The following is a 14,827-nucleotide window of genomic DNA, read 5'->3' as shown; positions in this document are numbered from 1 at the left end:
TGACATTCACAAATACCTCATCAGTCATTAATAAAGGTTTGATTAAGAGCAGACAGAGTGTAGTCTATTTATTTATGGAGAAAAAACATCCACACTCTCACTATATTATGGTCCAAAAGAGAAGTTTATACAATGTGATGTGGTGATTTTTGAATTTTTCAATAAATATAGGTCAAATTTGTACATTTGTATGTACAAAAATGTGTATAAGCTGTGCAAAAATGTAAAAAATTATACATTTTATATCCGTTTTTGTATATTCTGTGTCGCTTTAGGAAAAGCCAGGCTAAAAGAAATGTGTATATGGTGTTTTTACGGCTCTCAAATGTAAAAATTGGTCAAATTTGAACAGTATGCAGGGGTTAGCCATATTATTCTTTCCACATATGGTGCATGGCGGGCAGGTTGTGGTGCAGTGTACTCTCCCGCCCGGTAGATGGCGCGACAAACCACCAGTGTACCTGAACACTGACAGAACGCTAGAGCCGGCATGCGTCTACTTCCGGAGCAGTAGATGTAAACAGAAGGACGTTCCGCCTCTGGAGACTGCAGCAGAAAACATGACCAAACTGGAGCTGTTGAACGTGTTTCTGAACGACAGGCTGACAGCGGCCGCAGAGGAGATTTTCCGAGCCGTTAAAGACACGGTGGCGGAGTATCAGAGCGAAATCCTGCGCTCCAGAGAGGAGAACGAGCGGCTCAAACGGCTCCTCAACGTAGCCGTCCAACGGCTGCTACTGCAACCAGGTGAGGACCGGTGGAGCAGTCGGTGTCTGTTCTGCTGGGAGCTTTGTCAGTCAGGTTCACTGGTACACTGAGCGGCTCGCCAATCCCACTCAGAATACGTCCGTTTTTAATGCTGGTGGCTAGAATTAATGTTTTAGCTAACGTAACAGCCGGACACTCAGAGTGAAATTATTTTGGGCTCAGCAATGACTCAGTATTACCACTGTACAATGGTAATGTGAAACAATTCTCAAACAAGATAACTCATGCAAGAGCAACTTAAATCGTTTCAAGATTAGAGTGGGATTTTAAATACTTAAAGAACAGGTTCACAATGTTGCAGGTGTGTCTTAAAACAGTCAGGTGTCCATATGAACAGTGAAAGAGGTTTTCCTCGCTGTAATCATTCCTCCTGTTCATACTATTAAAAGATCCCCTTCAAATGTGCTATGTGTAAGTGATGGAGACCAAAATCCACAGTGTGTCCACACAGTCATTTTCTGCAAAAATGCATTTAAAAGGTGATGTGAAGCTTATATGAGGCATCAAATTCCCTCCTTGTGTTTCCTCAGACAGTGTTTCCCTGTTGAGCTGTGGTGGAAGTATAGTGACAAAAAGAGGGACTTTGGCACTAAAAAGACTGTAATGTTGAAAGATATCTACTTGATTTGACTCATTTGGACGCTGAAGCTTCATATTAGCTTCAGATAAACTTTTAAATACATTTTTGCACAGAAGGAGGACTGGGGATTTTGCCCCCCATCACTTCCATTGTAAGTGCATTATGAAGAGATCTTCTAATGGTCAGTATGAACAGGAGGAATGATTACAGCAAGATAAACATGTTTTAATGTTCATTTGGGCTCCTGAAGACAAGAAGAAGTTTGAAGACAGACTTGAAAAATGTGAAAAATGAAAAATGGTGTGAACCTGTCCTTTAAAAATATTTAGGCTATATTTAGAAAATTATGGATGATTATGAATATTGTGGCAAATCATTTCAAATATCAGTGTTACAACACTGCTGTGATATTTATTGTGATATTTATTTTGTTCATATTGCCTGCTCTGACTCAAAAAAATGATCTATATTTGGCTAATAATAGAATTAATACATTGACAAGAAACAATTGCTTCTCAAAGCATGTATCAAGATTACAAAACCCCAGTAGTATATTATAATAATCATGCTATGATTCATAGTGTTGATCTGTAAGGATGGAACCCTGTCATAGTATAGGCTGTACAAAAGCTACATCTATAAAGATATTAGGCTTGAGTTTTAATTTATGAATAATCTCATGTTTTGTATTATGGTTAATCAAATAATTGTGTGATAGCACCCACATTTCTTTCCAACACAAGTGGTCCACCAACCCATTCCTGGGTACAGTAACATAATGTCATCTTACAATATCAGCTGGAGAAGCTACTGTATAGCTCTGTTATTGATGCCAATGAAGGAGAGAAACATATTGTCCTTGTAGGCTAGTTAATGGGATTAATACGGGACATGTTGAAGGGACGGTGGACTGTACAGTATGTTGTACCAGAGTAAATGAGTGGTATAGTGATATGACTGGGAGTACAGATGTAAATGAAAACACTGAGAAACTATAGTTTGGGAAAGCTTTAGTCATAAATATCTACACTAGCCGTTGAGGACAGTCACAAACACACTACTGGAACTACAGCTGCAACTAATGATTATTTTCATTATAATATCATATTAATCTACAGATTATTTGCTCAATTAATCGTTTTGTCTATAAAATATCAGAAAATAATAAAAATGCATACATTCTTAGAACCCATGGCAACATCTTCAAATGTTTTGTTTTGTCTGATCAGCAGCTTTTAACACAAAGATATTCACTTTACTGTCATGTATGAAAGAAATCCTCAAATTTGAGAAGCTTTAACCAGCAAGTATTTGGCTTTTCTGCTGACAAAATGACTAAAACAATTATTTTCATTAGTAAAAAAAAATAGTTGCTGATTATTTTTCTGTTGATCAACTAATTGATTGACTAATGGTTGCATTTGGAACACAGATAAAAGATATATGCACACATTTAGCAGTAGAACCTTTTCAATCAATTCATTGAAGGGTTAAAGTTGTTTCATGTAATTCCTGATAACCAATGCAAGAGTAAGTTTGCAGATTTTTGAATGGAGTTTGGGTGAGACACTGAGAGAACAGAGTGATAAAGACACACTTATACTTATATTGTTTATTATTTTAGATTTGAGATGCACCAAGCGTGACTGTGATGTTTGTAACTTTTCAGAAGCTAACTCTGTCCAGCTCCAAGAAGATGATCAGCCCTGCGAGTCTGAATGGAGAAGCAGTGTGGAGCTGCTGCCACAAGTTAAAGAAGAGCCCAAGCTCCAAGACATTCAAACAGACTGTCCACATGAAGGAAGTGACTCGGTGGAAGGAAACTGTAGTCATGTTGAGCCGCTACAGAGGACACATCCTCCACCAGCCCAAACAGTGTGCAGCAGAGAAACTGTCTCTCCTCCTCCACTAACATCCCAGGAGATCAAGACAGATAGTGACAGAGACAAACACCAGCCAGCCAGCAGCTTACCATCCTCTCTGACTGTTCACTCAAACTGCAGAGCTACTCAGAGCGATATTGCAAAGAGTCACAGGACTCAGAAAACAGCTCTATCAGGATCTGTTAGCCTGCAGGTGAAAGGACTATCTCGCTCAAATGGAAAACAAAGCGCACATGCACTGCAGATAAAGAATGTAAGATCCCTTAAGCCGCCTCCACCTCGCCCCTCTCACCCAAGCCAGAGCATCCAGAGGTGGCACAGCTGTAAAGAGTGTGGCAAGGGCTTCAGCTTCGCCTGCCAGCTGGAGGTACACATGCGCTGGCACACCAAGGAGAAGCCATACAGCTGCTCTGTGTGCCGAAAGAGCTTCACCACGGTCAGCATGCTGAAGAGGCACCACCGCATCCACACCGGAGAGAAGCCCTTCCGCTGCCACGTCTGTGGGAAATGCTTCAACCAGTCAGCGCACCTTAACACCCACTTCAGGCTCCACACCAGAGAGAGGGCCAGCTGGAGCCGAGCACCGCACTCCAAGTGAACAGAGTCTCCAGAGATCCTCAGACAACATGAAACTAACCTATCTGTAAACTTTGAAATGCTTAAACTGGCCAAACGTCCAGGTTCAAACAGTGTACAGTAATGGTGTTTGATTGTGTGTCTTCTCTGTTGTGCAATACAGTGTGATATGTGGTTCATTGATTGTGTTGTTGAACACACTTTTCAAAAGGTATTAAAGGATCATTTTGCGCAACCTGGGTCTTGTGATCATAGTTTCAGTATGGCGGCCCCAAAGGACAAAACGCCTGCAAAAGCACAAACATTCACTTTTGTATATAATCTCTTAATTTTTGTGCTTTTGCTTATGTATGTGTTTTGTCCTTATCATTTTACATGAAAAGTTCACTGCTGAGATTTGCAGACATGGCATCACTGGTAGCCGCAGTTTTACGAGTCCAACAGGGTAAGCAACATGAGCAGAGACAGTCAGCCAGGTTATAAACATATACAGTGGGGTCCAGAAGTCTGAGACCACATTGAAAATCTCTAATATTTTCACGTAAACCTGGAAATAATCAGACAGTTTGAGTATACGGAATCATTTAAAAACATAAAGTTATGACATGTAAAATGAAGAAGAAATATTTAAGATTCTGCTCTATTTCTAGGCCAGCAACTTAACCTCTTTGTACAAAAGGTCAGATTTCCTTGAGTTGTGTCCCTTCCACTGAAGCATTGATTTGACACTCAGGTGGATTTTATCTACTCATCAGAGGCTCGTTCAAGTAACTCAACTGCAGCCAGTGTTCACCTGTTATAAATATGGCTGTGCCTCAAGTTTCCAGCATATCATTGCTTACTAAGTCACATTGTGATAGTGGGAAACATGGCATCAGAACTAAGTGAAAGTGTTAGAAGTCAAATTGTTATTCTAAGCAAAGAGGGGCTTTCTCCATGTCAAATCATGGCTAGACTCAAGGTTTCTAAGGGGGGAGTGCATGGAACTCTAAAACACTTTGCAGAAACTGGATCAGTTGTATCCAAAACACAATCAGGCGGACCAAAAGTGACCACACCATCAGAAGATCAATACGTCAAGCTTAGCTCCCTGAGAGATAGAAAAGCAACTTCATCACAGATACAGAATTTTCTAAATAACGAACACAAGACTCTAATCAGCAAAAGTACTGTCAAAAGAAGGCTGTCTTGTAGTGGTCTCGGAGGACAAGTAGCAGTTTCTAAACCACTTCTCAGGAGGGAAACAAAGCCAAACGCTTGGGGTGGGCAAAGAAATACCAGCATATCATTGCTGGTGACTGGAAAAAAAAGTCATATTTACTGATGAAGTTTGAGATTTATGGCAATAACAGAAGGATGTATGTAAGGAGACAAACAGGAGAGAGAATGATGGTGGGAATATTCAAGTCTGGGGTGTTTTGCCCACTCTGGAGATGAACATCTGCACCTAATTGATGACACCCTGTCCAAGAAGAAGTACCACTCCATTCTTCAGAGACATGCTGTAAGCTCTGGTTTGCATCTTTGTGGTGAAGGATTCATACTGCAGCAGGATAATGAGCCCAAACACACCTCAAAGCTTTCAAGAACTACATGAAGACCAAAGAAAACCAAGGAGTCCTGACTGTCACAAACTTTCCTCCACAGTCACCTGACCTCAGCCCCACTGAACATTTATGGGAGCACTTGAAGACTGAAAAAGCCAAACATTCTGTGACACATTGTTAAAGATGAAACCAGTGATTTCCAATCTTTTTGGCTTTTGACGTCTTACAAAAAGCAGTGTGTAGTCGGGGTCACATTTCACATGTCTATGAGTTGTTAACAGCTCCACCAAATAGTGATTTTTCCCTCTAAACTTCTCACATGCTTTCATTTCAATAAATGTTCAAATGATCCAATATTTCAGCAAAAATCAAAGATTAGAGAAAAAGTCCAAAAACTGAAAACAGATTTGTGTATCAGAAGTTTGTTTTTTCTTCTTTCCTCTCCCATTAATCATCTCACCACCCCTCAGATTTATCTGCTGACCCTTTGGAGGGGCCCGACCCCTAGGTTGGGAACCACTGGACTAAACTAGCTAAACTGTATATAAAGTAGTTGAAACTAGGTCCACCTCCAGCAGCTACAACAGTAACATGCTGCTCTAACACTGATGCTTCACTATTAATAATTTAATGATGTCATATATAATAATTTATCAGCCACTACTTTTACTGCAATACTTTACCTACATCAGGCTCATAATACTTATGTACTTTTACTGCAGTAGGATTTTTCATGCAGGACTTTTACCTGTAATGGAGTATTTTTGTATTGGCGCTACTTAAGTAAAGGATATGAATACTTCTTCCACCACTGCTATTCTGAATTTATATGTAAGGTTTTGAAATGTAACTGATAATTAAGTCTATTAACTCTTAGCCCCATTTTTGCCTCCCATGTAATCTTTTGCACTGTATAATTACATTTTCATCAAAAATGATAAAAAATCAACACAAACATCAACAGCTATGCCTGGTGATCACAACATCTCAGAAGACCTCAAGGTTAGTTTACTTGCTTCACTTACTTTTGTAGTTTTCAACAAAACACAGGTAATTCTTATTTGCTAACTCCTGCAGACAGACATGTTTCTGTGCCTTTACCAACAGAGGTGCAAACCCTCTGAAATCCTTGCAGAAGATAGATCTGTCTATCAGTAGGAGAGGGAAGGTAGTTTAAAGGGACTGCACACCCACACAGGTGTCTTCATTCCTGGTGATCAAGATCTCTGCTCAGTTGGAAGTTTGGCAGAGCTGTGATGGGAATGATATAAAACCACCAAGTGTGATGATAAATGAATAAGAATATGTATGAATAAATGAATAAGAATACAAGAATGCCATAACAGGTGCAGAAAAGGAACGGTGTAGTCGGTGAGATGTCAATCAATCTCAGTCTATATATGCCCATTCTGTCCTGTGAAAACACCTGTGCAGGTGGAACACAAGTGTGTAGAAATAGGACATCAGACTCTTTTCATGGCTGACATTTTACTCGTCATAGCATGTAAATCATGGCTGCCTTCCATATAGTTCCAGGGCCTTGGTATTTACTTGTTGCACAATACTCAGAGTGGCAATATTTATACAAATTAGTTGCATATGTTGTTTTTAATATCTAACATTCAGAGCCGGATAAATTACAAAAATAGAATATCTATAAATAAATAAGTCACCTGAGAGGTATGAAAAAAAAGTTTTAACTCCTGCTTCTCTCAATCCATGCATGTTGTACAGCAGCACTGCCATCTGCTGGAGATTGTCTGGAACTACCTATTAGAAAATAAAGAACACAATAAATAGAACTTCTTATGACAATAAATGAGCTCTCTCTCATAAGAAACATACAGTATAGAAACTCTTCTATCATTTTCAAAACATCACTTTGCTGAATTATCAGAAAATAATTGTCACACAAGCAAGCACATGAAATCCTCCACATGTAGAAACTGGTGAAGGTAAGTTAAATCCTTGTCTCAGTGACTTTGTACTGAGTCAGTTCCTCTGAATAAATCAAACTATTGAGTTTTTCTGGTTTTCCATTCATGCACATAATAAATTGTTCTGTTTTTGGCCACAAGATGAAAGGACACTCTAATGTCTAATCTGCTTGTATTAAGTAAATGTGTATCAATGTAATTAGAATGATTATTCCTTTGCTGCTTTGTAGATTCTGTCAGTAACATTTATGTTTTATAAAGATTTTAATTGTAGATTTATGTAGGCTATAATATTAAATGTGGTGAAAACCACATTGTCTTCCTAGTGAAGTTTAATAGTTCTGTATTGCTGAGATATGCAGATATACTCTAAGTGATAGGGTTAACCTCAATTCTTGTCAATTGGTATCCAGCTCACTAAGCTACCTAGAGACCCAGATGTTACATGCCATGCAGAGGTGCTTATATTTTATGATGTGTGTCTCTCTTCCCCTCTCCATCTCTCACTCACTAGGCTAAAATATCCTGACTTTTGGATGCTGGTAAGCTCTAAAAATACTGAATCCCACGTTTCCCATAATGCAACAACATAGTTTTTCTTTAAATGCCCGTCTTTCAAACTCCACATGGCCAGTTTGTAACGCAGACTTAACGCAAAAAAACTGTAGTCTCCAAACCCAAGCCTGGATTACTCCAGTGATGTCACTGGAGTCATTTTCTCGTGGCCATGCTTCTTCAGAGCCACACAAGACATCATATGTCATATGATTATATATAGTTGTTAATTTTTTATGTTGGTCAAAATTCCATCTATGAATCTTCCTAAAGACATGTTCTCAGCTGCTGGCAGAGATTTGATAAAAAAAGATACAGGCTCTGTCCCAATACAGACACAACATGAAAGATATGAAGTCATCAAGTTCATGCCATGTTGGATTCAGTGCTAACATCATCAAATGCTCCAATGTTTCAGTAAGTCTTTCTGATTTATACTTTATATAAATGGTAAAACTACTATAATAATTAGATTGTCAAGTTGTACAGATTATTCTCAGTATATCACTTGGCTACTTTCTCCCAAAGCTGAAGAAGAGAAAAACTCTCATTCTGCATATGATTATCACTTAAAACTGAACATCTGCTCTCTTTTCATTTATGATATTTCTTTACACCAAATAGCATTGTCAACGTAATTATTATTATTATAGGTAAATATTTTTTTTGTACAAGCTTTCGTTTTGCATGCTTCAATGTAGTCAGAAAAGCATGATGTGGAATAAAAACTAATGCTTTCACAGGGATTAATTACAATAAGGCGTGAATGAAATAATTAATGGTGTGATGCATGTAGCCCTGATGCATAATCTCTGGAGTCCAGCTGTTGGCTGCTTTTTCTGCTCATGTTAATGTAAAGTTCCAGAACAAAATGTGATTCATAGACAAAATGCAACTCAATTTCCTTGTTCACATTGCATGACCGGAAAGGAGCAGGGAGAAGAAAATCTTATTGCTTACTCCTTACTCAAAACAAAGCTAGATAGGATAAATAATAGAAATAGATGGTCTGTGATTTTTGGGTATGACATCACTCTGAGTCATTGCTGTCAGCACAGCTGAGAATCACACTTACACTCTGCTAAAAGTTATTTTTAGTTTTGAAAGAGACATAAGTCCTACATTTTACTATGAACCTTTTGACATATAGCCTATGTCTACAGCTATCTATATGTAACTTGCATGTGGTTAGACACAAACAGGTCTCAGCAGGTACCATAGCTGAACAATAAAATAAATGAAGTATGTATATTTTACAATATGATTTGTTTTAATGTGCATGCCCTTATTGCTTCCGTGTACACATAAATATACAGTACCAGTCAAAAGTTTGGACACAGCTTCCCCATCACCTGAATGAGAAAGTGTGTCCAAACTTTTGACTGGTACTGTATATAACATAATAACAGCTCTTTGAAAATCCATTATACACTTTTTTAACCAACCAAGAGAATGCATCCAAACAGGCTGAGAACAAATTGAAAATGTGACAGAGAGTCAAACTGATCATTATTCCAAGATGATGACACACACTAGCTTTGAAGTCTCACCATTAGTTTTTTTAGGATATTATTTTAATAGTCTAAATTAGCTACTTCTGCTGTTTTATTCATTTGGAGCGTTTAATTGTGCTAACAAGTGAAACCAGATAGGCCTATAACAAACTGTAGCTCCATGAGCTGAATTGATTGTATTAACATTGGGTTTTATACAGATGTAACTGACAGTGATGGAGGCAATTTGCATCATTTTGCCACAAAACTGTTGACACCTCTGTAGTTTTTCATAAAGTGGGAGACCGCCACTGTCACAGAAATTTCCAACATAATGTGAACTGTTTTTCTCACTCCGTTTCTGCAATGTTCTGAGCCACAGACTGTATGTTTATGGTTTTGTCATGTAGCATTATGAATAACTTGGAAGGAGCTACTGCAACTGTAACACTACCTGTAGCCTAGCAGTGTGGGAAGCAGGGAAACAGGTTTCCTATTAGAAGGCCCAGCTTTTTGTGTGGTGACAGTGACAGGCTGCTTATAGGGGCCAAAAAACAAACAAACCCAAAAAACAATTGATACTATGCTTGCTCACATTGGTTGCTAAATTTCACAGCTAACTGTGCTAATTTAGTGACAAACTGTGTATTTAGCCATATTTTTGCATGTGCTTTGATACAGTGAGCACAGCTACGAATGGATAGAGAGTTAAAAAATGTTTTCATGCTTTATAAACGATTAAACTGAGTCTTCAATAGATCCAAGCTGACAGTTGCTAACTAGCAAGCCAGAAACTTCTCAGACTTCTCATCTTTCATCTGGGGTGAGTTTGATCTCCAAAACGGATTTTTTTTTCTTTTTTTGTGAAGTAATTTATTCCTTTAAACGTTCAAATACATTTGAAGTATGTAAAATAGGTAAATGTGATTTTAAAATGTTATTGACTTGTGACAGACTGAACCAAATGCGCGGGCTACATTTGTAAAGTAATTTCACATTTGTTTCACACACGGCATTACATGCAGTCTTATAACTACAGACCCGTGTGATCTGTTTGATGATTGGGAGCTATCAGAAAACGGTTCCAAAGACTAAAAGGTATCATAGTTTTATAATTATTCACAATTATTTTGGCCTTAGGAATCGTGGTTCTCGTCAGACCCATCACCTCCACCGCCTGCCCGCCAACCCCTGGTGACGTGTGGAGTATGTGCACGCGACAACACACCGGAGACGCGCGCTCGCGGACCAGAGAGAGACCAGCTGAGCAGCTGAGGGAGGGAGGAGTGCAGAGTCCATGAGAGAGAGGAGAGAGAGAGAGAGAGAGAGAGAGAGAGAGAGAAGGAGAGAGAGAGAACGAGAGAGAGAGAGAGAGACCAGCACCGCATTGACAGGAAACACGGAGTCAGAGCTCCGGTGAAGCCGACAGTACGGCGGAGGTGGATAGTTTCTAATGCCGCTGCAGAGCTGACGGTGCCCGGTGCAGCAGCGGCCAGGGGAGCAGCACAGGTAAGCGAACACTTTCTACTTTCTACTCCGGCGCTCTGTAGTTGTAGCTCCCATCACACTGACGCATCGGGTGGTGTCCCGGTTCTGGCGGGGCTGGACCGGAGTGATGATGAGATCCGAGGATGTGAAAAAAATGACAGCAGCACGGAATGCTGCAGCTCCAGTCCGGTACAGAAGGCGCGGGAGGCTATTGCCCCGGGTATCTGCAGTGTCTCCCGGGCACCCGGTCTAGGCTACACGGGCCCCCGCCTCTCTCTGCGCATCTTCTGGATGATGCTGCGGTTTTGTGGGATTTTTGCTGCTCTGCGCAAATTGCAAATAAAGATACCAAAGTCCGGCGAAATGACCGGGCCCGGCCTCGCCGTCTGCATCTGCAGAGGCCCGTGTGTGTATGATGTGTGAGGAGAAGTGTCATTGCAAAGGACGAGCGAACGGGGACATTTAAAGGGCTGTCAAGTTGGGCTTGTTTGGTTAGGCCCCGGGGCTGCAGCCTGGGCTGCACACAGGGTGAGTCAGGTCTGTCTCAGCACTGGAAGTGGATCACAGCACATCTGAATGTGAGGGAGGCGACGCAAAGCCAAAGTATATATAGTCAATTATATCATGTCACCCCATGGTCGACACAAAATAACACACACTCCTAACAGAAGTCTAATCCCACAGTATTTCCATAGGAACTTGTATGTGTCTGTGCTACTCAGTAGTAGGTTTACATGGTGACCTTGTTGTGCTTTTTGTTAATGCCTTATGTGATCACTATAGAATGTATTCCTTTAATAGGCCCATGCTATCTGTCTGCACTTTCTAGTATGGATACAGTGTTATCTAACTATGGCTTATTTGGGATTGACAAAACTGAATTTAGTTACAGACATATTGTTTCCATAAGGGATTATCACCAGCGGTGTGTTCATGTTTAACTTCAAGGTATTTCTTCCTTATAACCTATAATACTTTTACTGACTAATATTGTTGTTACTTTAAGTTCATAACTGATATTTCAAATGATCTCTGTTGTCAGGGATTTTGTGAGCAAAGATAAATATCGTAAATTGCTGGACAAGTTCAAGTACATCAGATACACATATACCAAGTATAGCCTACTTATGGAGAATATGTGATTCTTCTATTTTAAACATTTTCCTCATGAAAATACTTTGAAGCGATAAAAGTCCAACATATCCACCTCATAACTTTAAATCAATCAGAACAAATTCTGGGATGTTTCTTTGGCCCTTAACAATATTGAATGATATTTATATATCTCCTGTGGTATGACTTTACTATTCCTATAGTGTTCTTATATAGGGGCTGTGGCCTGTATGTGTTTTGCTGCGACTGTGTAACTGTATAGAAAGGTTTGGTTATCGACTTGTGTAATGAGAGCCTAATGCATGTACCTAGCCATGGAGAGCTGAGGTGTGTATACGTGAATGTACGTGTGAGTGTATAAAGTATATAGAACAGCAGGAAAGAGAGGAGGCTCAACTCTTTCAACTCTAATTTTCCCAGCAGAGGACCCTTGAAGTGCAGAATGAATGGTGGTCAAATGGAGATTGACACATAATAGCTATTTTTAACTAACAAGTCAATTTTGAGGGCATTTTTTTCCTTTGCTTTATGCTGTGAAGCTTATGCAGTGGTGCAAAGAATGAAGTCACACATGATCTGCTACATATTTAATAATCTTTTGCTAAATGTGAAAGATTGACTCAGGCATGGAGATTCTCATTCTGTTATATTTAAATACCTAAATAATATAAGTACTTCTCCCTCCAAACTGTTTAAGATCACAGTTCTGCTGTTTCTCGGAACAGATTTTTTTGCCAGCATGACGTCATATTTGTTAAATAGAACATTGAATTAAAATGATCTCAATACTCAGCACAAGCTAGAGGGACTCCCTCACGTGATGGCTCACTGCTTCAACACACACAGGTTTTGATCTTGTGCTAGCTGGCTAACTTGCTATGACATGATGAATTCATTTATAAATCAATCACATAGAGTTATCAGCCAGTGCGAGTAGCCACGCCCCCAGCTCTCAGGACATCTTCGTCTTTTCGAAATTCATCTTCCAAACTCTGTTTATATGAAGGGTGTTCAACCACATATCAACATAGTGATCATCAATCAGTGTGTGTGTGTGTGTGTGTGTATGACTGACCTGAGCCTTGGCCAACAGTTTAATGGTCTTACATAAGAATAGGAGAGGATAGCATCTCAGTCTACACACACACACACACACACACACACACACATGCACACACACACACACACACACACACACACACACACACACACACACACACACACACACACACACACACATGCACGCACACATATGCTCACACATGCACAGGGCTTACAGGAAGAGGCCAGATGTTCATCAGGCAACAGAGCCATCTACTGTATATTATACATAGAGCCTTGCTGATACTAGATTTTTGGGGCTAATGCCGATACTGATATTATATATATTTAAAAACATAGTAAAAAGGATCAAATATACATAAAATGCTGCCTAGAAAACTAAAAAAACCCCTGATATATACTGATTATATCTGGGATAGGCCGATATTGACTGATAATATTGACTGACTGATATATTGGTTGGGCTCTGATTATGTGTATATTTTTTCAATGATACAGTAATTGGTAATTTCAATAACATAAATACATGAAATGGAAAAAAGAAAATGTAAACATCTAATCATGAATGAGAAATACACACATACACACACATACACACACACGCACATTAAGTTACTGAAAAATGATAGCTTGGTCCGAGTGACCCATAGACACTGTTTTAGTTAGCTAATCTCAATATGCAGCTCATCTTATGTTTCTTTTGTTAGCAATAACATAACACTATTCAAAAATGTTTGAAATAGTGATAAAACATTAACCTTTAATTATAGTTGTAAAGTTGAGTCTAAACACTAAACCCAACCAAATTTATTTTAGTCTAACCTGACTGACCTCAACTGTTTTATTTGGTCAATGTTGTAGTCAAAGTTGTTGTGGTAGTTATCCTCAAACCTAACACTAATCCTACACGTGATTTACACACTACAATAGACCTATTCTATGATTATGCAGTTGTCAAGATTTGGATTGACCTTTTGTTTGCTATGGGGGTCATAGGTCATAACATCTTTATCTTTATTATATTTTTAGACCCATAGACAGGGTGCATTCATTGTGCAAATTGCTGTTAGTTTATTAAAATGTATTTTGTGTTTAACGATTTACCCAATAGGTTGAAGATGTGATTCAAAAAGTAAATATGAAAATGTGAGTGAAAATCATTTGCAATGCAACACACATTGAACATTTCTTGTTTTACTACATCATTTGAGGGATAATCATCAGTCTTTCTTTCTCAGAAGAGGTTTTGCTTGTTACATTTTGCTTGTAGAGAGAAATGTTTGGATATATATAATGCATGTACAGCCTGGGTAAAAAAAAGTTTTTAGCTGATTTGCTTCTTTTAAGAAATCTTGAAACCAAGAAGATATGCAGAGTAGTCAGTTTTCTTATGTGAGCAGCAGTCTGAGGACTGAGAAGGTGAAGTTGGCAGGTCAGCATTATTCATATAACAGGGCAAGTCACGAAACCATTCATGAGGCTGTTGGTCTAAACACACACAAAGACATACCAGCATCGTTATGATCATCAGCAGTTTAGTTCTAATGAGAATGAAGATTATGAGAAAAAGAATTTACAGCTGTGATTATCATTTTTACTCAGGCAGCAGCGTGAGAACCGCTGAGATTCCATGATTAGTCTCTGATAATAATGACATAGTTCTGAGCTTCATCTTTGTCTTTAGTTGCTTTGAATGAAAGCATATACATATTGTTATACTCAAAAAAATATAACTAAATTGCCTAAAATGTGTAGTCTGGCTTCCTGTTATGGATGTATATTTTACACAGTAATTTTGATTCGTTCAATTAGGGCTGGGCAATAT

General features: G+C 39.0%; 2 protein-coding genes across 2 annotated transcripts in view; both read left to right on the top strand.

Moving 5' to 3' along the window:
* Window positions 1-361: 361 nt before the first annotated feature.
* On the top strand, window positions 362-4,042 carry LOC137182169 (zinc finger protein with KRAB and SCAN domains 1-like). The gene is made up of 2 exons (XM_067588477.1): window positions 362-747; window positions 3,018-4,042. The coding sequence occupies exons 1-2, from the start codon at window positions 387-389 to the stop codon at window positions 3,827-3,829; spliced, it is 1,173 nt and encodes a 390-aa protein (XP_067444578.1). The 5' UTR covers window positions 362-386; the 3' UTR covers window positions 3,830-4,042.
* A 6,698-nt stretch (window positions 4,043-10,740) lies between these two features.
* The window catches only part of nfasca (neurofascin homolog (chicken) a), a 142,421-nt gene continuing 138,334 nt past the window's right edge, over window positions 10,741-14,827 (top strand). Inside the window, exon 1 of the mRNA XM_067588485.1 lies at window positions 10,741-10,848. The gene's annotated coding sequence lies outside the window, so the exon portion shown is untranslated. The remainder of the gene's footprint in view (window positions 10,849-14,827) is intronic.

This window comes from Thunnus thynnus, chromosome 4, assembly GCF_963924715.1.
Source record: "Thunnus thynnus chromosome 4, fThuThy2.1, whole genome shotgun sequence".
NCBI lineage: Eukaryota > Metazoa > Chordata > Actinopteri > Scombriformes > Scombridae > Thunnus > Thunnus thynnus.
This window is presented reverse-complemented; position numbering and strand designations above follow the sequence as displayed.